General features: G+C 40.8%; 4 protein-coding genes across 5 annotated transcripts; 2 read left to right on the top strand and 2 right to left on the bottom strand.

Moving 5' to 3' along the window:
* The first annotated feature begins 342 nt into the window (after positions 1-342).
* LOC112203678 (putative disease resistance RPP13-like protein 1) lies at positions 343-6768 on the top strand. Of its 2 annotated transcripts, XM_040506663.1 has the most exons (6): positions 343-655; positions 755-4023; positions 4198-4383; positions 5052-5475; positions 5961-6038; positions 6425-6768. In XM_040506663.1, the coding sequence occupies exon 2, from the start codon at positions 761-763 to the stop codon at positions 3719-3721; it is 2961 nt and encodes a 986-aa protein (XP_040362597.1). In that variant the 5' UTR covers positions 343-655; positions 755-760; the 3' UTR covers positions 3722-4023; positions 4198-4383; positions 5052-5475; positions 5961-6038; positions 6425-6768. The 2 variants fall into 2 exon arrangements, with proteins under 2 accessions (XP_040362597.1, XP_040362598.1); XM_040506664.1 differs by lacking the exon at positions 5961-6038.
* A 1157-nt stretch (positions 6769-7925) lies between these two features.
* On the top strand, positions 7926-11750 carry LOC112167761 (purple acid phosphatase 18). Its single transcript, XM_024304832.2, has 5 exons — positions 7926-8113; positions 8984-9652; positions 10440-10628; positions 10704-10792; positions 11200-11750. Exons 1-5 carry the CDS (start codon positions 7982-7984, stop codon positions 11417-11419), a joined length of 1299 nt encoding a protein of 432 aa, XP_024160600.1. The 5' UTR covers positions 7926-7981; the 3' UTR covers positions 11420-11750.
* Positions 11751-11891: 141 nt separating this feature from the next.
* Positions 11892-14098, bottom strand: LOC112167762 (CRS2-associated factor 2, mitochondrial). Its single transcript, XM_024304833.2, has 5 exons — positions 13380-14098; positions 13006-13133; positions 12685-12910; positions 12395-12522; positions 11892-12300 (listed from the first exon to the last, which is right to left on the bottom strand). The coding sequence occupies exons 1-5, from the start codon at positions 13909-13911 to the stop codon at positions 12205-12207; spliced, it is 1110 nt and encodes a 369-aa protein (XP_024160601.1). The 5' UTR covers positions 13912-14098; the 3' UTR covers positions 11892-12204.
* Positions 14099-14137: 39 nt separating this feature from the next.
* Positions 14138-16572, bottom strand: LOC112167760. The gene has a single exon (XM_024304831.2). It carries the CDS (start codon positions 15592-15594, stop codon positions 14176-14178), a length of 1419 nt encoding a protein of 472 aa, XP_024160599.1. The 5' UTR covers positions 15595-16572; the 3' UTR covers positions 14138-14175.
* Positions 16573-22839: the final 6267 nt, after the last annotated feature.

Raw genomic sequence — 22839 nt, 5'->3', positions numbered from 1 at the left:
TTTTGAAAAGGATAAGGAACAAATGTACATTCCTTGCAATCTGCCAGATATAGTATTTTGACAAAAAAAAAATTGCGGAATATAGGACTTGCATTCGCAGGGGAGATTTTCTTAAAATTGAGTACCAACTCGACCACCTTAAGCATACGTGGACTTTCCATTTCTATGATCTCTCAATGCACTTGGAGCCTTGTTCTTGATCTTTCCATTTCTAAAGTTACGGTTTGGGCCTGGCCCTGCTTTACAAAGTTGGAAAAGCCCATTTAGGACAGATATCCATGTATTATTGGACCTAATGTAAGGCTCAAAATCTCTACCATAGGATCAGATACACTGAATTTTTCCTCACTGAATCAATCTCAGCCATTTCTTCGCAAGAGTAGAGAGGCCGCCTCCTTCAGTCAATCAGTGCTCAATTGGCTACATGCTTTCACATTTTCCACTAGTAGAGAGGTCTTTAACCAGTACGCATTCCGTAAATTTCCTCTGCTTTTCCCACAAGTGAAACCGACTCTTGCGTTTGCCCTTGTTGATTTGTATGTATACTCAGCTCTCATTCCATTTGCAAAGGAGGACTAGGAACTTGGAGTAAACGGAGCAACATAGATCACAGGAAGCTTGCAAAGGCGATAGTATCTGAAGCTTGTTTTGATAGGTACTACTTACAGTCTTGAAAATATGTTAAATCTAGTTCAAAATGAATGTTGAGAATCATTACTAATTAACGAACCATATTGCTTTTCTGTCTAATCAGGAAATCATGGCTCTGCAAGTTGTGGGTGGAGCTTTTCTCTCTTCTTCTCTTGCTGTTCTGTTTGATAGGATGGCTTCCCGTCCAGTTGTTGACTTCATCCGAGGAAAGAAGACCGCCGCTGTGCTGCTCCACAAGTTGAAGATGAAGTTGTTGTCGGTTAATAAGTTGCTTGATGATGCAGAGGAGAAGCAACTCAGAAACTCTAGAGTCAGGGATTGGCTTACTGAGCTTAAAGATGTTCTCTATCATGCCGATGACCTGTTGGATGAAATCAAGACTGAAGCTCTGCGTTGTAAGATGGAACAAGAAGATTCTGGAAGCAGCAGCACATATCAGGTACTCAAGTTTAGTTCTACTTCCATTCATGAACTTGACGAAAGTCTGGAACCCAGGATTCTGGACATTCTTGACAGATTAGAAGTTATTGTCAACGAAAAAGATGTGCTTGATTTGAAAGAGGGTGTTAAAGATAGACCACAAGGAAGACTGCCCACAACTTCTTTGGTAGAAGAGTCTAGTGTATATGGAAGGGATGAAGAAAAGGAGGCCATTATCAAGTTATTGTTAGCGGATGGTATGACTGGAAATAAGATAGATGTGCTTCCAATTGTGGGCATGGGTGGGCTTGGAAAGACCACTCTTGCTCAACTCGTATACAACGATGACAGAGTCAAGCAACATTTTGTCCATCAATCATGGTCTTGTGTTTCAGAAGAATTTGATGTCATCAAAATAACACAGACAATTTACGGGGCGGTCACTTCACAAACTTGTAACATCACAGATCTAGACATGCTTCAAGTTAAACTAAAGGAGACGTTGTCAGGGAAGAAATTTATCTTTGTTCTTGATGATGTTTGGACTGTGACTAATGACGAGTGGGATCTCTTAAGCCGACCGTTTGAGAGTGGAGGTCATGGAAGTAAGATCATTGTCACAACACGTCATGAAGATGTTGCAGGCATTATAGGTACCCTTCAAAGTCAACATCTAATGCAACTATCTGAGGAAAACTGCTGGTCGTTGTTCTCAAAACATGCCTTCAAGAATGCAGGTGTTACTGCAGATCTGTCGCTTGAAGTGATTGGAAAACAGATTGCTCAAAAGTGTAAAGGACTCCCTTTAGCTGCAAAATCACTTGGGGGTCTTTTACGTTCTGAACCAAATATTGAGAAATGGGAAGAAGTGTTGAACAATGACATATGGGAGTTGCTAGATAAAAAGAATGGCATTTTGCCAGCTCTATGGTTGAGCTACCATTATCTACCTCCGCATCTGAAGCGTTGTTTTGCTTACTGTTCCATATTTCCTCAAGATTATCTGTTTCACAGACCGGATCTGGTGTTGCTGTGGATGGCTGAAGATCTCTTACTGTCGAAATCGAAGACTACATTAGAACAAGTCGGAGAGAACTACTTTGATGATCTAGTGTCAAGATCAATTTTTCAACATGTACCAAAGCAGTATTCTGTTGAGGCAGTTTTCACAATGCATGACCTTATCCATGACTTAGCAAACTTTGTCTCTGGAGAGTTCTGTGTTAGGTTGGAGAACAATGATGAGGTATTGGAAAATGTCAGCAAGAGTCGCCACTTTTGGTGTATGTATGCATCTGCCGCAATGGATCAATGGGACAGTTTGTGTGAAGCCAAGTATTTGCGAACCTTTCTAGTATCAAACTATCAGTACCCACGTCCCAACTTAGATTTTGATATATTCCTGAAGCTTCAGTGTTTAAGAGTGCTCAATTTATCAAGGTACAAAATTGGTGAGCTGCCTAGTTCAATTAGCAAGTTGAAGCATCTAAGGCACTTTGACTTGTCTGGCACATCAATTAAAAAGTTACCTGATGAAATGTGTACTTTATATAATTTACAGACGTTATGGTTGTCGTATTGTAGAGATCTAGTTGAGTTGCCGAATGACTTGGGAAGATTAATAAATTTGCGTCATCTCGATATTAGAGGCACAAAGATAGAAAAGATGCCACCAAGGATGGGCAAAATGAAAGATCTCCAAACAATAAGAGGTAAGTTTGTCCTAGACAAATACACTGGTGGTAACATTGTCGAGATTAAAGGGCTTCAGCAGTTGAGCGGAACACTATGCATCTCGGGGCTTCGTAATATTATGAGGGATGTCACAGATGCCTTGGAGACCAATATGAAGAAGAAGTATTTGGATGAATTAGTTTTGGAATGGGGAGGCAAGTCTGGTGACACCGACGATACGCAAAAAGATAGAGATGTGCTGGAGAACCTCCAACCTCATACAAACCTAAAAAAACTCGAGATTCGATCTTATGGCGGCACAAGATTTCCTGGTTGGTTGGAAGATCTTTCTAGTTTATCTAATCTGGTTCGTCTTCGACTTCTGGATTGCGGAAATTGTTTGTCCTTGCCATCAGTTGAGCAGCTACCCTCCCTCCAAGAGCTTGAGATTCAAGGATTAACTAATGGAGTGGTGACTGTGGGTTCTAAGCCTTTTCCTAATCTTCGTAAGCTGAGTCTGAAATCTTGTCCCGAGGTAACCGGGGCATTCATGTTAGCCTGCTTCCCAAAGCTTGAAAGCCTCACACTGGGCAATGTCAATGTAGAATCCCTTCATTCCACTACAGTACTCCTCTCCCTTGTCGGACTCACAATATCTTCATGCCCAAATTTTGTTTGTTTTCAAGATGGAGGGCTGAATGCGCCCAACTTGAAGACCATGAAAATCAAGAAATGTCCGAAACTGAGGTCATTGCCGCAACACATGCACAACCTTCTCCCATCTCTCAGGCAGTTGATCCTATCTGATTGTCCAGAATTGGAATCATTTCCCGAAGGGGGATTGCCGTCTAAGTTGGAACGCTTGTACATCTGGTGCTGCAAGAAACTCATTGGAAACCGTATACAGTGGGGTCTACCAACACTCACCTCTCTTGAAATCTTGTTGGTCGACTTGTGGGATGTGAACAAGTTGTAGATTCATTTCCAGACGAGGGGTTGCTGCCCCCCACTCTCTCAGAACTCCATATCTACGGTATTTCGAAGCTGGACGGCAAGGGGTTTACACAACTCACCTCTCTTAAACATTTGGAAATTCGCAATTGCCCTGAACTCCGGTGCTTGCCAGATGAAGGGCTACCCACTTCCCTTTCTTATCTGCACATCGAGGATTGTCCTTTACTAGAACAACGTTGCCAGAGAGAGACAGAGGAAGATTGGCCCAAGATTGCTCACATCAACAGAATTTGTCTCAATTTCAAAGATGCAAGATATGCAATGGTAATTATCCATTTCTCTGTTCTGTCACGGTTTAGTTAGTAAATTCCCCTCTCAACTGCTTCTTATAAACTCTATGCTTAGCCAATTACCATATCATTTCAGCATTTCTCAATGCATTTGTTCATTTCTGTACAATATCATTATTTTGACCTCTTCATTTGAATTCTTGTATAGGCTCCAGGTGCTTTGTAATTACCTAATCAGATGATTCCACTGCTGAGTCTCTGGATAGAAATTTCCTGTCGATGTTGGACAAGGTTACTTAAAACTTCCTTTTCATCTGAACCTATGCTGCGGTTTTTATGCTGCTAGACCTGTTGTGGTTTTATGCCGCTAAACAAAGCTTCCATCTCTTATGTGGTATCTCTCTCTCTCTCTCTCTCTCTGACTATTTACAAATGTTTGATCTAGTTCTCTTGGACGCTATAGAACTATGGCCATTGCTCCATGTTGCCAGACTACTGAGTAACTTGAGAAAATCTTCCCATTAATCTTCTCCTTATTCTGTTTCTCTTAGCTTTGTTCAATTTTTCTCAAAATTCCTTCTGGTGCTGCATCACTATGAACTTTCAGTTTTCACACATGCATGATGCGCATTGGTATGCTATTTATAGGTGCATGTAGATGCATGATGTCTTGCATGATGGCAAATCCTAAGGCCTTTCATTACTTTAAACTTGGCATGATCCTAATTTGGTTTGAATCTTTACATATCCCTATACTCCTGTAAGTTCAGAACTTCAGATTATAACATCTGACATTATAATATTCTCAGTGGAACAAATACATTATCCTTCATGATGCCTAATGACTACTTGTCATATGTATTGGATAGTTGAGCTGCTGTATCATATTCATAAGGTTGAATATGTCCTCAACATCCCTCTTACTTTGTATGGAAATGTTTTAATTAGTGACAACAGTATCCTCTATTTACTCATAGTAGTTCATAGACTGCAAGATTAGTCTTTACTGGTTTATTTTGATCATAATATGAAAAGTGAAAATTCTCTCTGAAAATGTTCCAGAGTGGTGAGAAGCTGTCAAGTTTTATCATGTGGGCAATTTCCAGTGCTGTAAAAGCAGACTCTGCAACCATGCTTCATTCCAATGAATCTCATCAATGTTTCACTACTATTCCAGAGGAAAAAGAGGTGTATAAGAATTCTTTGATCTCAAAACTATTGCGTTGGCTAACCGCAACTGTAATTCTTGGGAAGCTTGACCGGACATCCAGTGACGTGGATCCTGAGTTCTTGAAAAGTTTGCAGTCTTTAATAACTCATGCTGACAAGGCATGTGGCGAAAGGGGCCGAAACGGATATGGTTGTGAAGAGATCATGGCATCAGCAATTCTCTACCTTCAACAGCTCTCTGGAACAAGTTACGAAATGCTACCATCTGTCACTGCCGCCCTTAGTCTTCTCCTTTCCAATGCCTCCATTTATGCAGGTATCATACATTTGATTGATTATGCATTTGGCATCTGTTGGTTGAGTGTTTCGGTAGAACGTGGGGGAGTGGGGAGATGGGTCCAGCAATGATTAGTTCCCGTCTTTTTGTAAAAAACTATATTTTTATAAGGTCATGCACTTTACTTCAGAACCTAATGTTATCCAAATAGAAAAGATCAGGGAGTGTGGTCTCAGAGGCATGGTGTATGTTTTCTGTGGCTTTGTTGTAAATTTCCATGGAGAGAGTAGCAACTCAATTGCCTAGATGCTGAACAATTTGATATTAGGACTATTCTTTTTAAGTTTAAATGGCTGCAGCCATTGCTGCTCGCGTTTTGTTGGGATGCTGGGATGATTAATAAGAGAGATGGCTAATCTTTTAGGAACCATTTTCTTGACTGAATGTTTTACACGCACACACTCAGGTGCACGTGCATGACAACTAGATTTACACTTGACACTCTACATGATTTTCTGGTTCAGGTTTCTTGATAATGAAACTGTCCAATCGCTTTGGCTGAACATACATTGCCATAATGACGCTAATCCTACCTGGAGACGGTAATATATACTTTTGTCCATCTGTTTTATTTTTTGTCTTTTTGGTATGTGAACATGGTCTAGTCACGAGGTGTTTGCTTACAATTACAGATGTATATTTTTTTTTTTACATTTCTTACTGTCAAAGTTAAACAAGGCAGTACTTTTGTTGGACTTTTTCAGGACTCCTTGTAGGTCTAACTAACAGAGGAAAGTGAATTTGATGGGAAAAAAATAAAATTTGTTCGACCGAACTGACATTTGTTAAAGGGAATAGCAGATTCCTCAATGATTTTGGTGTCTGTAAACTGATGTTCTGGCCTATTTTGGTGTTTTGTAAAGTGTGTTTTATGTGCCTCCTGATAGCATTTATAAAAACTAATGGTCTGGTCACACAATCTGTGCAGGTCATTTGACCAGCCATGGAAGGATCCGATGTTGGAAGTCACTGATTCCCAGAAGATGGAAGAACTCCATGCTTGTGAATCACTTTTAGTTATATTTTCAAATCTGCTAGGAAAACAATCATCAGAATTTCATGTTTCGTCAACACAGGATATAGATAGATTTGGTGTATTTGAGTGGGAAAAAAGTATCATAACGTCTCAGAAATGCTCGACAGAAAGCAGCTGAGGGTTCATTTGACATATTCGGTCCAATGTAATCACCAATCATATATGTACAGCTAAAAAAGTTGTAGCAAACAATATGATTCTTTTGGAAAGCAATTGTCTTCAGTTTTTCTCCTATAGCCTTTTTCCCTTTTACACACTGTTACCTTGTGAACTTTAATAGTATACAGTACTGTAATGTCCAGATGATTTATAATACAAACCTGGAGCATCGCCTTGTTCTGTATGTAACACATGAAAGCACATTCCTGTGACCAACAATGCAGGCGTAAACGGCGTAGCCCCAGACAACATACTGATATGAGGTCTTAATATACCTGACATCAGATCGATATGGAAGCTTCCAGCATCTATTTCTTGGTCTCTAAGGCACAGCATTAGAGAACGGAAAACAAAAAAAAACAAAAAAACCTCATGAATAATAGTGACCCTCTATTAGGATCATGTCAAAAGCCACACAAGCCAAACAACAGTTGAAAAAGTCTCCAATATGATCATGTCAAATTTCACAAATTCAAAAGAAGCCATTCATGTCTTCTCAAATCTTTCAAAAAATCGAAATATTTTTCAAGTTTATTCGCAAATAATTGTAACGGTGTTATACTGTGGCTATAAAAGCCGTTCAATGTTTTTTTATTTTATTTTACTTTGTCAAGGGGAACTCAAAGCCTTCCTAAACTCAAGATAAAACCCTTCAGCGCATATGAAATGCTCCAACTGTGCATTGCAGCACAGTGTCTAGCCACTTTGACAGCTTCGAGGTTCGAACCGAACCTAAGTTGGAGAGCACACCCAATTAGGCAAAAATCATTAGGCCACTTGTAGTGTTCAAAGAGGTTCAATTTTGAGCTTGCATTGAATCATTGATCCTCGTAAGCATCAAAACATAAGCTCATTTGGAGCATCGTAAGAGACAAGGGAGAAGGCCACTTGGAGCAACCAAAGTAAATTGCTAAATAGTCAATTAACCTCCTCAAAAAAAGTCAAAACAGTTGTTACCCCTGCCCTGCCAAACAAACAAACTAAAATCCAATGTCACGGAATCTTTCACATTACTCAAAGTCTTGATATTTGTTTTTTGTCGGTAGCATTGTTGGGATAAAGTTCAAAACTTAAAAAAAAAAGTTGTCAGATTTAACTTCCAGATACACCCTCCCCAAGGAAGACCATGATTAAGATTTAGAGAAATAGGTTGTGAATCCGACATGGGTAATCTGGTCGTTCTACTACAACATTCCAAAAAGGAGCATTAATTAAGAAAGCAGAGGTTCAGGTACTCTCTCTCTCTCTCTCTCTCTCTCTCTCATAAATGATTTAGCTGGGAAAGAAACAATGGAATCGAAGCTCTTTTTGTTGTTAGTCACGGTGGGCTTCACAGTTATCGCAGGCGAGTATGTCCGGCCTCAGCCTCGCAAAGACCTCCAAGTGCCATGGGACGCAAAACCCTCTTCCCAATCTCAACAGGTGAGTTTACCTTTCACTGTTTCATTGTTCTGCTTCTTTTCACTTTCTGGGTATTTCATTTTCTGGGGAAACAAATATACAATAAGGTTTTTAACTTCATTTCTTGTGAACCCACAAAAATTTTGCTCTGTTTTATAGTTGGGTTATGCTGATTTTGCCATAAAGGAGCTTCCTTTGTGTCCTATCTTTGGTGGTCTTGATGTTTGGTTTAGAATATTGAGCAACTGGATTTTTATATGAGCAAGTTAAATTCCAGGAAATTAAAAAAAGGGGGTTCCTAATATCTGTTGTTATTCAATCTATTATTTGTGTATCGCTGTGGTGGATTCTGTATTGGTGTACGGTTAATAATTGGGAGGAAAGTTTTGGCAATGGGGATGAAGGCTTTATGTTGGTTTTCTCAGTGTAATGCTAGTTTTCCTTTGTGCTACTGTTGAATTTTGTGCTACTGTAGGCATAACAATCTTAAATTGTGTTTTCAGTCATGGAATGGATAGGTTCTTTGCGTGTTAAACTGAAGAACATGCGTGTATTTGAAGCTAATTTGTGCACAAAAGTAGTTTCTACAATTTGAATTTCAACAAATCATCTTTCATTGGAAGTTGTAATGGGCGTGGCGATTCCTGGATATTAATTTGATTAAAATTTGGACTTTCTGGATGTTATGAATGCCTTGTGAATGATGTCATTTTCTTATGTCAATGCAGTTATTTTTTTTGGTAATGACTTAATAATCTGTTTCGATTTTCACATGGAGCAAGTAAATGTTTAGGCACTTATTCTTTGGCTTGATAGTTCTTTTTCTTGCTTCCTTCTATTGTCCAGTTTTTCATTTGGTATAATACATTACTGCACAAATGCCTATTGCAGGTGCACATCTCTTTGGCAGGAGACAAGCACATGCGAGTGACGTGGGTCACTGGTGATAGATCTGCTCCTTCGATTGTTGAATATGGAACATCATCGGGGAAATACAGCTCCGTAGCTCAAGGAGAAAGCACTTCGTATAGTTATATGATCTATAAGTCTGGACTGATACACCACACTGTCATTGGTCCTCTTGAACATGATACAGTTTACTTCTACAAATGTGGAGGACAAGGTCCTGAGTTTCAGCTCAAGACCCCTGCAGCTCAGTTTCCAATTACTTTTTCTGTGGCAGGAGATCTTGGTCAAACTGGATGGACAAAGTCAACCCTAGAACACATCGAGCGCTGCAAGTATGATGTGCATCTCCTTCCTGGAGACCTTTCATATGCTGATTATTTGCAGCCTCGGTGGGATACCTTTGGTGAGCTGGTTCAGCCACTCGCAAGTGCAAGGCCATGGATGGTAACCCAGGGAAACCATGAGAAGGAGAGCATACCATTCTTGAAGGATGGGTTTGAATCCTATAATTCTAGGTGGAAAATGCCGTATAAAGAGAGTGGATCGAGCTCGAATCTTTATTACTCCTTTGAAGTTGCAGGTGCTCATATTATCATGCTTGGCTCGTATACTGATTATGATGAACATTCAGATCAATACAAGTGGTTGAAGGTTAGTTGCTTCTTCTTTCTTGTCAGAAGGAATCCTATTTATCTGCTACATTAATTTATAGACATTAATAAAAAAGTTCGATTCATATTCTTGCTTAGCATTCATCAATGATATCTTCTATATTATAGATGTTTAGGTTATGCCACATACTCATATAAATCCTGATCGCCCTGCTCTGCTTTTGGAGTGTAGTACCATTGCCTAGATCTGTTGATTGTGCTGGATAACACGTGCATATGGTGTACCCTTTCACATATAACCTATGTTGATCTTACCTTTCTGAAAACTCAAAGAAGTTCTAGACTTGGTAGTATGTATCCACATATACTAAAGCAATTAAACTCATTCCAATAAAGATAAGGATTAAGGTAGTGAAATGCTTTGCAGCCTGAACTGCAGAAATAATCAAACACATATAAACAAGGAAATATATGACCAGTATTCCATTTTGGGAGTTGGTCCAAGTGTAGCCCTTTAGCACAGCAGCTTCAACCTTATTTCCTTGGTTATAAGTAAGAAGTTCTCAATGTTAATCAGAGAGCAAGCCTTGAGAAATGAGAGTGCATATTTGAATATAACAGTGAGGAATGAGCTTCAACAGTAATATCTGAAGGGCATTCCTTAATGTTACGATCTATCTATGCTGTTTTCTTTTCATTTTTTGCTCACGCATCTTTGAGTTATTTTCTTCTTCATTTACCTCTCTTGACATCAATCCTTTCGTATCAATCAAGGGGTTGTTTAGGTACACATAACAGAAATTTTTGTCATTCTTCTTAAACTGCAGGCTGATCTGTCAAAGGTAGACCGACAAAAGACACCTTGGTTGCTTGTGGTATTTCATGTTCCCTGGTATAATAGTAACAAGGCTCATCAAGGTGAAGGGGACAGCATGATGGCAGCAATGGAGCCATTGCTTTATGCTGCTAGTGTTGATATAGTGTTTGCTGGTCATGTTCATGCTTATGAACGCTCGGTATAGCTATGCTCAAATCTCTAAACTATAAATTCATGGAAGTCAGTTTTTAATCCATAATGGTTTCTTTGACAGAACCGTGTTAACAGTGGAAAATCAAATACATGCGGTGCAGTCCACATTACCATTGGTGATGGAGGAAATAGAGAAGGCTTAGCTCAAAGGTATCACTGTGCTCAAAAGGTTATCCAATTTTCAATGTGGGATGATAAAACGTTTAGTAAGAATCGATTTGATTGTGAGAGTTATAGACATCTGGTTTTTAATTGTCCTTATCGTGGTGATTATTTTTCTATCTGCAAGAAGTACCATCTGCATTGAATAGTAACTGCATGAATTTTACAAGGGTATAATAATTTTGGTTGCTTGACACTATATGGATTCCATTCAAATGGGGTGGGTGCTTGTAACTGTTGTAAGAACTTGGAATACTTCCGCTCTTCATTTAAAATGAGGGTTTCCATTAGCCTTTTATTTTATTTTTTTCAATAATTACAGTATCTCAGCTAAAAACTTGTGCAAGGCTGTTTTATTTCTTGACCATTTATAATTACTTCTCATGAATTCACAGGTATGAGCACCCATCACCTGAGTGGTCAGTTTTCCGGGAAGCAAGTTTTGGTCACGGTGAGCTAGAGATAGTCAATTCAACCCATGCCTTTTGGACCTGGCATAGGAATGATGATGATGAGCCTGTAAGGTCTGATCAGGTATGGATGACCTCCTTGGTCAGTTCAGGATGTGTTGCTGAAAAGACACATGAGCTGAGGAAGATACTCATGTCACCATAGTACATCTGTTGCCTAGCTTCACCTGACTCACATGAAGGGGAACTTCTTGGTCAACACCATGATATCTTAATCGAATCATTCCTAGCAGCTTGAGATAGTAGAACGCGCTGATCTGCTATATGATCTCTGTCAACTAGTTGGTGTGAGGAACAGCTGTGTTTTTAGCAATTTGGATGTGCAAGCATTTCTTCATATTTTTGAACTTTATCTCTGGAACATACATATACTAATATTCCGCCTTTATATGTTAAATATAAATATATATGCACGAATATTAATATTCTTTTATCATCGTGGTAGCTATTGGCTATTGCTATGGCTTGTTTCATAAGATTCCAGTTCCTCGTGTATATGTCAATTAGTAATTGGATTGATTGCCATCTCAAAAAAATTAGGTTGCCCTTGGTATTTTAATTTGGAATACTTTTTATTTTATTTTTTGGGAAGCTAACTTTCACAGCTTCACTGGTTGGAGCTATGTGTGCTCATGAGTCGCTCCCCTCTTAAATTGAAGGAGATAAACTGAAAGTTCTATAGTGCTCTTGGGTACTGAAATTCTGTTACGGGTGACGCTGTACATGAATGGTACTTTTTTTCCTTCGCTACTTGGCCACAAATTTTAGGTTCAAGTATAGGGAACAAATGTACATCCCATGCAATCTGCCAAATATAGTATTTTGACACAAGAAAACTACAGGACTTGCATTCGCAGAGGAGATTTTCTTAAAATTGAGTACCAACTCGACCACCTTAAGCATACGCGGACTTTCCATTTCTATGATCTATCAACGCACTTGGGAGTCTTGTTCTTGATCTTGTTTCCCCCTCCACAGTATAATCTGCTCATCTTTGAACAAAAGGGGGATGCAAGGTGCAAGGTCCTGAGTACATGGAATACACAAAGATCAGAAAACATAAAAATGGAGTAGAACCCCAAAAAGAAAATTCGAAGTAAATTTCAATTACAAGCCATACCCTCAATTTTGCACCTATTCTTTTGCAATCACTGGTACCAACATGGGTGCAGTCTAGTCTCACTACCTCTTCAGTCTTGAAGGCCTCCTTTACTCTGTCCACAACATTCACATACACACCATTTCTAGCTGCAGAAATTAAGATGAATAGAAATGAGGATTCACAGAAAAGAACCATAAATAGTTGACATATCTTCTGCAAAAACAAAAAAGAAAGCAGTACACGGTCTGAAACTTCTAAAATTCAAATTCACTACCAAAGATTCTTTCTCTCTCAGATAAAACACTTACTAAGTTTCATGAGAGGGAGAGAATTTAGTCCTCTGTTTCGTAATTCCTTCGTCTCTTCAAATGTCAAGCCATCAGCAACATTCTTCACAAGCTTTGGATAAATCGGAGGATAGGGCTTCCAGAGCATTACAGGTATTACTGGCTGATTTTTCGGATCATAATTTCGACCACGGTATAAAATAAGGACATTAATATGCCGGTAGATAATTGCCCCTCCAGACTTGTCCTGCATAGACACTACTACTCCATCACCCAATAATCTCTAACCAACAAAACTCAAAACTCATTCAAGATACACTACGCCAGAGTTAAGTTCGAAACCTCAAGGTGGAAGCAAACATTGTCCATATCAAGAGTTGGCACCCCCAAACACTTGATCCTCACAGCTTCAGCCCGCTTCCAATGGTTGTGGATGTCATCTAACATGTTATGAGTAACTCCTCCCTTTCCTAGTACAAAATCAAACTATTTAGTCCCTTCTCACTCAATGAATTCAAAACCAAGCTAATACAAAAGTATCCATAAATTGTCGAAAATGCAATACATGATTAATCTCAGAATCAAGACTTAAAAGAAAGGGTCTTTAGGCATTACACTTATCTCTAGCTTAAAATGCCAACATAAACAAACCCAAATAACACAATGCAACACAGGGTCAATCTCAGAAAGATAAAGAACGGATTTTTAAGCATTACCCAAATTGATTTGGCGAGAGCAATCACTATGCCGATACCGTTCCACCAGCTCGGCCACTTCCTCCTCCGAAAGCGGGTCTCCGAGAACCCGTTTTCTCTCCTGGGCCAGCCGGTTCAAGTCCACTTCCTGTTGGGCCGGGGCGACCGTCCCGGTCCATTTCCTATCAAGCCGTCCCGGCCCGAAAGGAGAGAACTTTGGGGACTCCCGGAAAGAAATGGGTTCGGCCGACGGGGTCTCCGAGTAGGAGTAGCTGAAGTCGAAGGGAAGGTCCGATTTGAGAGGCTGGGTGGTCGGGTCTTTGTTCGGGTCAGCATTCTGGGTCTTTTTGTTTTTGGGGTTTTGGGGTTTGGAAGCTGGAGAAAACGGAGGGTCGTAATCGTAGGGATTGCTAGAGAGAGATTGGCTGAGGAGGCGAGAGAGGAAGAGGAATGGTTTGTTAGGGTTTAGGGTTTGGGTTTTATGAGGTGAAGAGAGAAGCTTGAGCATTTGGAACAGAGTGTTTAGTTTGGTTTGGTTTGGTTTGCTTAACATATGGACTTGGATTTTGAAAGTGAAAGCTGAGATGAACTGGAGGAGGGGTAAAATCGTAATTGGCGCCAGAGCCACATTCTGAACACTACAGAGGTTTTGGTTTAGTGTCTTCAGTTTTGATCAATTCATCAAAACAATGTGAAAATGTGATGGTTGTATTCATTGATAATGGCTTGCACAAACAGTTTCTGTAGAAACACAGACCCAGCTTCTACAATGGGATTGAGATGACAATTGTGCCAAAAGTGAAATTGAGTAGAAGACTTAGCCGGGCTGCGATACATTGCTCAATCTCTCTTCTTTACATCGTCTCTGGTCTCCAACCATGGACTCGAAAACATCCAAGAGATTGTCCAGCCCTTCCGGACTGTCCCCTACCGCCTTTAGTGCATACACAATGCTCTCAATGGTGGACAGAAACCCCGGCTTGGGCTGGACTCTCACTTCATTGTACAAGCTCAGCTTGTCCATATCCAACCTCAAGTGTGGCAATAGCTTCAACCAGGGGTTTTCCACATACATTCTCTTTGCCTTTGACCATGTTCCATCCAAGACAATCAAATTCTTGACCTTGATATCCATGGCTTCAAGGTCACTAGCACTAACTGCTTCTTTGGATGGAAACAAGAGAACAGACCCCGGAGGAACTTCTACTTCAAACTCTACAGCTTCATCTAACTCTACATCTCCTTTGGGTGGCTGCTTTTGCAACTTTTGTACAATGAATCCCTTTGCCAGAGCCTCACGCGCTTCTGTAATGTCTGAGATCGTATCAAATTGTGAATTCTTGTGATGGGTTTGTGGCATCCAAGTATGAGTAAGTGAGCTAATGACACCATTCTTGCCAATTGTAGCCGTTATAACAGGTCCAGCATTACTAACTTCAACACCTTCAACCAAATCAAAATCTGTACCAGAAAACTTGTGTTCATCGGATAGTGAATCCAATGTCACAGCAGTTGAAGCCTCATCCACATTGGATTGTCCATCCAAATGCTTATGACAAGCCTCCAAAGCAAACACACCTTCACTAGTGAATTCATGTTCTTGCTCTACAAGTAATGCATCACCGGTCGGTACACTACAACTTTCTGCAGAATCCACACCTCCTAATTGATTTTGAGCACTACTTATATCACCTACATCATTCCCAAAACTACATTGCTCATTACAATCAACCACACTACTACACCTTCTCTGTTTTGATGAATTTTCAAAACCCCCAATTTCCGACTCACAAAACCCAGAATCCACCTTCTGGGTCTCTCCAGTTTCCACAGCTCCATCAAAAGATGCACCCTTTGAACCATTCCGGTCCGAATCCGGGTCAAGCAACCGGATAACGAACCGGGCATCAAAATGTACATCAAAAACAGTAACCACTTTCAGATTCTTAAGCCCTAATCTGGCAATCCTAGCTGAATTAAGTGGGTGGTTCTTCTCAAAGCTGTGCTGAAGAATGGTCACACTTACAGAGTTGTGGAGCCCCGGGTTGTGGATCCGATTGCAGAGGCAGAGCCGGACGGGTTTGGAGCAGGAAGGGCAAATGGGTCTCTTGGAAATGGCCTGAGTAGGAGTCACCATTTTTGGGGTTTGGGGAAGAAAGTAGGGTTTATGGAGAAGTGGGCAGAAACGATTGTTTCGGGTCTGTGAGTGGATCGGAGTCACGAACCGAACCAACATTGTACAGGCTCCTCCTCTGTTTTCTATGTATTCAAACAACGGAGCTTCTTCCAACCACCTAGGTGGGTGCTCACCTGAGAACTTTAACGGTTTGTGCAATACACGCGCTGTTAGGATCTGTTAGGCTCCAGATCATGCGATTTCAGAGTCTTTAATCCCTTCTTCAACATTCTTCCAACTACCATAAGAAATCCATCTATTCACTCACAAAATTTGATCCACCATTTAATTCATAAACCCACATATTCTAAATCAAGCACGATCTAGCTTCACCATCAACTTCTAGAAGAGGATCACAGTCTTGATTGGCTTCAGAAACTTCAACGAGCAATGGCGGAGAAATGAAGATGAAAAATAGGACTGCAGGACCTCTGTCTTTGTTCCTTCATAGCCTCTATCAGCTTCCAATTTCACCTTTGTTCCACCATAGATTGTACAATTGCAATTGGTCAACATGGGAATATAGGAATTGGCCTCTTACTGAACCCAAAAGTGTTGTAGATATCGCAAAGGATGGCATTTGTTCATCAATCTTGATGTACTTTGAACCTGAAGTGACTGATTTTGAATCGAAAAACCCAGAGGATTCCAAAGAAGTTGAAATTGTAGAACTTGATTTGACAACAAAAGCATCTGAAAGGCGATTGTTGCCTTTGTCTCTGTATTCAATCTATCCAAAGTCATACCATACAAACACTTACAGATTGAGAACTTTAAAGGTGAATCTTGTAGATTGCACGAGGCTACAAGGCTGGTATTGCATTCAACTCGCCAGAACTTGTCCCGCCGTCCTCAACCCACCCAGGCAACGACCCCCTTCCATCGACTGCGCCGTCCGGCCTGAGAGAACTGGATATCAACATTGAGCCGCCAAACCTCGCTCAAGATCCAATCCAATGTCAATCAGCCCTCTTGTATGGATTTCCCGTCGTCGACATTGAAGATCAACCGCAGTTCTAATTTACCCATCCTGTGGAATTTTACTGGCCAACACTGTTTCCAAGACTGACGTTCTCCGTCTTTTTTAACTAACGGATTAATGGCTGATCTAAGGGTTCACACTGGTTAGTCGCTTCAGCATGCATGAATTTTTGCCACGTCATAGGGTGACCACCCACCAGGGTGGGTAGAAGAATTTGGTTATAGAGTTGTACTATACGACGAGTCGTCTAATAGTTTAAGACACAAAGCAATAAACCCAAAAGCCATTGTAATCTCTCGCAAAATTAACCGACAGTCTTCGCAATACTAAACCGTTAGTCTTCGCAACGTACAAGTCCTCGCGACACGTAATTTGAGTTCTCGCGACATTAAAAATCAGTTCACGAGACCTTAATTACTCACAACATTAAACAGAACCTGTGCTTGCCACATTAAACAGGGTGTTTAGTGTCCTTGTGACATTAAACAGAACTTATCCTCACCAATACTCTCTCCGGAGGCGAATTCTTTTGCAATTTGGAATAGAAGTTTCCTAGACCCTAGGAGAGCAACCCTCTCATCCCTAGCGATACTCTAGATCGGCCGGCGGCTGGAACTCACCTTCCCCGATCTTATGCTTGTTCGACAACAAAACCCTAGTCTTATCTTCCTCTCCGAAACATTGGCTTCTCCGGATTTGTTGACGGCAGTTCAACGCCGGATAGGCTTTGATGGTTTCTTTTGTGCCCCTAAGGAGGATGATTGTCGTGGCTTGGCTCTCTTCTGGCGCTATGAGATCCCGGTCAGTTTCAGAACTTCTTCAGCCAACCATATTGATGCTAAGGTTGGTGTTGTAGGTTCTATAGGAGTCTTTCGATTCACTGGTATTTATGGAGTGGCTACTACAGCGAATCGGGACATCACATGGAATCTCCTCTGGTTGTTAGCTTCTCAGTCCCATCTGGATTGGTTCGTTGTCGGCGATTTCAATGAGATACTATGTCATGCAGATAAGTCAGGAGGTCCTCCTCAGCCTGTAGCACAAATACACAGATTTAGACAAGCACTGGTGGATAGTGATTTGATCGATATGGGGTTTGTTGGATCGCGTTTTACGTGGTCTAATCGTTTCACTAAGGAGAGACTTGATCGGGCCTGCCAAACAGTGCAATGGAGAGACCTCTATCCTTTCTCCCGAGTTATCACCCTTCCTCTCAGTCAATCTGATCATTGCCCTATCTTGATCGAGGTGAATCCTAAACCAGCCTCATCGAACCGAAACCCTAAGGCTTTTCGTTTTGAGGAGATGTTGTTGGCTCATGCAGATTGTACTAATGTTGTTGAACAGGGTTGGATGCTCCCAACCATTGGTGATCCCATGCTACAAGTTGGCAGGAAGATCAAGCACACGGGACAACTATTCTTGAAATGGCATTCTGGAGTCTATCAACAGAGACAGGCCGAGATGCGATTCATTCAAGGCAAGTTAGATGACTTGATGAGGAAGAATTTTGAGTCGAGTCATTTTGACGAGCAAAAAGCTCTCCAATTCAGGTTGAATGAATTATCTACTGCTAATGAAACTTATTGGAAACAACATTCCAGGATTCAATGGTTAAAGGAAGGGGACTGTAATACTGCTTTTTTTCATCGACGGGCTTCGAATCGTAGATGCAGAAACTGTATTAAGGGTCTCACTAATGCATCGGGGCAATGGACTTCTACATCAGGAGAGGTCTCGGAGATATTGCTCCACTACTATGAATCTATATTTACGGCAGATACCTCGGAACCGGGGGCACTTAACGTTGTGTTGGATTGCTTGCAACCTAAAGTATCGGAAGAGATGAACTTTGGTCTTCTAGCCCCATACTCTGATGATGAGATCAAGAAGGCATTTTTTCAAATGCATCCCTCAAAATCACCAGGTCCTGACGGGATGTCCCCATGTTTCTTCTAGGAATTTTGGAACGTGGTAGGACATGACATCTGTTGTGCAGTTAGGGAAGTGTTGACTACGGGTAATGTCTCCTAGGAATCAAACTTTACACATCTTACTCTTATACTGAAGATCAAGGAACCGAAACTTCCTTCTGATTTGAGACCAATTGCGTTATGTAACGTGGTGTACAAGATAGCTTCCAAGATCCTGGCCAACAGACTCAAGACAATTCTGCCTCACATTATTTCCCCGTTGCAGAGTGCTTTTGTTCCAGGTAGATTAATTTCGGATAATACTTTGGTTGCTACGGAGATTGCTCACTTTATGAAAAAGCTTCGTAGGCAGGCTGAGGGTTTTATCTCTCTAAAACTGGACATTTCAAAAGCGTATGATCGTTTAGAGTGGCAGTATCTTGAAGCTGTCCTTCTCAGGTTGGGTTTTTGTAGAAGCTGGGTATCTATTGTTTTAGCCACTGTGAAATCTGTCAGTTACTCTATTTTGATAAATGGTGCTCCCACAGGTTTTATATTACCTACCAGGGGTATCCGACAGGGAGACCCCTTATCTCCATATTTGTTTATTTTGTGCGCAGAAGGACTCTCAGCCTTGATTTCATCTTCTTTTCATAATGGAACCATCAAAGGCTTAACCATGGCCCCTAGTGCTCCCACCATTCACCATCTACTTTTTGCAGATGATAGCTTTCTCTTTGGGGAAGCCTCAGTCCAGGAATGTCAAGCTTTTAAACAGATACTCTCAGTGTATGCTCGAGCCTCTGGACAACATATTAATTTGCAGAAATCTAGTGTGGTGTTTAGTGGTAATGTTAGTTTGCAGAACAGGAATAATCTTGCAGCTATTCTTGGGGTGCAGTGTGTTGAAGAACATGGTTTATACCTTGGCTTGCCTATTCATGTTGGGCACAACAAGAAAGGTATCTTTGCCTATCTAAAAGAGAGACTGTCAAAGAAGCTCATTAGTTGGCGATCCAAGATTCTGAGTTCTGGCGGTAAGGAATTGTTGATTAAGGCAGTTGCTCAAACTTTACCTAATTATGTCATGAACTGTTATGCTCTGCCTAAGTCTATGTGTGATGAGCTACAACAGCTGTGTTGCCAATTCTTTTGGGGTAGTACAGAGGAGAAAAAAAAGAATACATTGGAGATCATGGGAACGAATGTGCCTACCTAAAACTCAGGGAGCCATGGGATTCAAACATCTACATGCTCATAACTTGGCCATGCTTTCGAAACAGGGTTGGAGGATGCTCTCTAAACCTGAGTCACTTGTGGCCAGAGTGTTTAAAGCAGTTTATTATCCATTTGGATCCTTTCTCACAGCAGATCTGGGTGAGCGCCCTTCATATTCGTGGAGGAGTTTAATGGAGGCTCGACCGGTTTTATAAGCAGGGTTGTCCTGGAGGGTTGGTGATGGGCAGCTAGTTCACATTTGGGATGATGAGTGGATCCCAAATGTCTCTCATCATTCTTTATCTCGACCGGGAGACTGTGTTTTTGATAGAGTTTCTTATTTGATTAATGGTGATTCCTTGACTTGGGACCATGCAGCTGTTCATGCTTGCTTTGAGCCTCATATGGCAAACCAAGTTCTTTCTATTCCATTGAGTCCTCGATTTGGTAATGATCGCCTGTCGTGGAAGCTTGAGAAAAGAGGGCACTTCTCTGTCAAGTCCGCTTATAGGGTTGCTTGTGATTTCTCTATTGGCCATATCTATGCTTCTACATCTACTGGGGACCCATATGGTCCCATTTGGAAAGCCTTATGGAGGGCTAAAGTCCCTAGTAAAGTGGCGATCTTTGGGTGGAGAGCTGTTCACAATCTCCTCCCAACTCGAGCTGCTTTAACCTCCAAAGGATATTCTGGTCCACTGCAGTGTGTGGTTTGCTCTAGAGGTGTGGAAACCTTAGAACATCTATTTTGTGAGTGCAGCTTTGCGCGAGAGATTGTTGGAGCTCCTCCGTTCTCTATTCCTACGTCTATTCTATGTTGGAAAGATTGGCTACTAGCTCGGGTAACTTCTTTGGCACCTACATCTTTTGATCAACTCTTGATCCTCCTCTGGAGTATGTGGAAGCACAGGAACGACGTATTATGGAGAGAGCATAATAGAACTAGTGTCAATCTAGTGGCCACTGCTATGGCATGGCATGAGGAGTATATGCAAGCTAACTGGTCTGCTATTACTTCCCAACACGACCGTTTGAAACCTAAAAAGCAGTGGAGTCCTCCAGATGATGGTTTTGTAAAATTGAATGTGGATGGTTCTTTCCTGCCTTCGGTTCAGTATGGTGGTACGGGGGGTGTAATTAGAAACTCTCATGGTCAGTTTATTGCTGGCTTCTCAAGTAGAATGAAGTTTGTTAGCTTCCCGCTCCACGTCGAGTTACTTGCCTTGAAGAATGGATTGGAGTTGCTACAGGCTATGCAGATCACACGAGCTGTTGTGGAAAGTGACTGTTTGTTTGCAGTGCAGGCTATAAGCTCAATAGTTGTGGACCTCTCTCCTTTGAGTGCCTTGATCACAGACCTCAAGTCTCTACTAGCTACAAGTACGGAGTTTACGCTATGTTTTGTCCCTAGACAAGCTAATATTGTAGCACATAGACTCGCTAGTTTTAGTTATGAGACCAATGTCCATGTTGATTGGTTTGTTAATGCTCCAGAGATCATCTCGGATGCCCTCATGTACGATTCTATTCGTATCTAGTAATAAAACTTCCTCCTTTCTTAAAAAAAAAAACTTTCTCCGGAGGCGGTATAATACAAAAGTGTTCTTGGGGACATAAAACTGGTGGACTCATAAGCATAAAACATGTGTCCTCGCAGGCACACAAGGACTTTGTCTCATTCAAAAACCGTCACATTCACTCAAGAATCAGTGGTGTACGTTCAAGGCAAATTGGTTCTACCTTTGATACTTGCACCTCATGCAGAAAAGGAAAAATGGGGCACATAGGAGAATCATGTCAAGACGGATTGTGTTTAAGTAATTGTTGTTAAAGATCTTATCATGAGAATCATGCAAAGGCGAATCATGCGAAGGCAAGCAATATATAAAATCTAAAACAGCAGCTGGAGGAATTAAACACGAATAACGTTGGTGAAGGACCACACTTTAAAATTTGTACGGAAAGGAAAATGGAGCATTGTAGGGTAAAAATTTTGAGAATAAAAATAAGAAGATATCTTGTAGAGGAAAGGATATTTTGTTGAGAAGAAGATATCTCGTAGAGGAGAGGACATCTTGTTGAGGAGAGGATATTTAGTCAAGAAAAAGATATCTCATTGAGGAAGATATCAATAAGACAAAACCGTTCGAGGAGGATCTGAGTAAGGAGGAATTTCCTTAAGGAAAGATCCAAGTGAGGCAAAGTCCCTTCGAGGCGCAATCTCTATGAGGAAGATTTTTTTTTTTTTCGCTTAACCAACCAAATATATAGCTAAAAAAATTTGCATATTCCAAGTCATTGGCATTGCAATACAATTTGTAGACACTCAAGCGCAAGTTGTTCCTTACGGAGATGAGATAAATCAGTATAGACTCATGTGAAGACTATTCCATCTGAATTAGTAATGCCAAAGCAGGTCAAAATCTTGTTTATGAAAGATTCAGACTAGCCTTTGCCATGGCCAGAGCACCCTCTATGAGGAAGAATCTTCTCGAAGTGAATCATGATAAGATGAAATCAGTCAACATAGTTAGTCAACTCATCCGAATCTGTAGCAAGTGGTCGAAAGCACTTTCCCACGTTGTCTTGAGAGTGGTGTCACGAATCTATTAACGCATGACTTCCAGACCAAGCACGCCATTATGTGCACTAGTCTAGATATTCACTCGAGCTCGCCTATAAATACTTGGTAAAGTGAAGTTTTATGGTATGCAACACATCCCATCTACACATTATACTACTCAAATTATTATTGACTTAGGCATCAGAGTATCTTGTGCAAGTACTCCCCCTTCTTCTTTTGAATTGACTTGCTTGCACCGATCCGAATTCAGAGGACGAGCTAGCGTGAGGAAAATGACCACGAAAGTTTCACTCTCACTCCAATAAAGAAAAAGTAAGTGAAAAATCTTCTCCCGAATTTTTCCCGCACTAAATTGTAATTTTTTATAAGATATTGTCCTTTATTATAATTTTATGACAATAATTGTACTATTTATTTATTTGTCTTTTTTTGTCACCAGGGAACAGGGACTTTCGTCGCCATGTAAGCTGTTGAAGTCTTTTTATTTATTTAATTTTTTTTTTTTTGGGGGTGGGGGTATATATTTGTTGTAGATGCCTTAATGATTGTAGATTTTTGTAGTATCTCAATTTAATATATGTAAGAGGTTTGTTTTCATTTGGTGAAAT

The sequence above is a fragment of the Rosa chinensis genome, chromosome 5 (genome assembly GCF_002994745.2).
Source record: "Rosa chinensis cultivar Old Blush chromosome 5, RchiOBHm-V2, whole genome shotgun sequence".
Classification (NCBI taxonomy): domain Eukaryota; kingdom Viridiplantae; phylum Streptophyta; class Magnoliopsida; order Rosales; family Rosaceae; genus Rosa; species Rosa chinensis.
The sequence above is the reverse complement of the archived record's forward strand: the minus strand, read 5'-3'. Positions and strand labels throughout refer to the sequence as shown.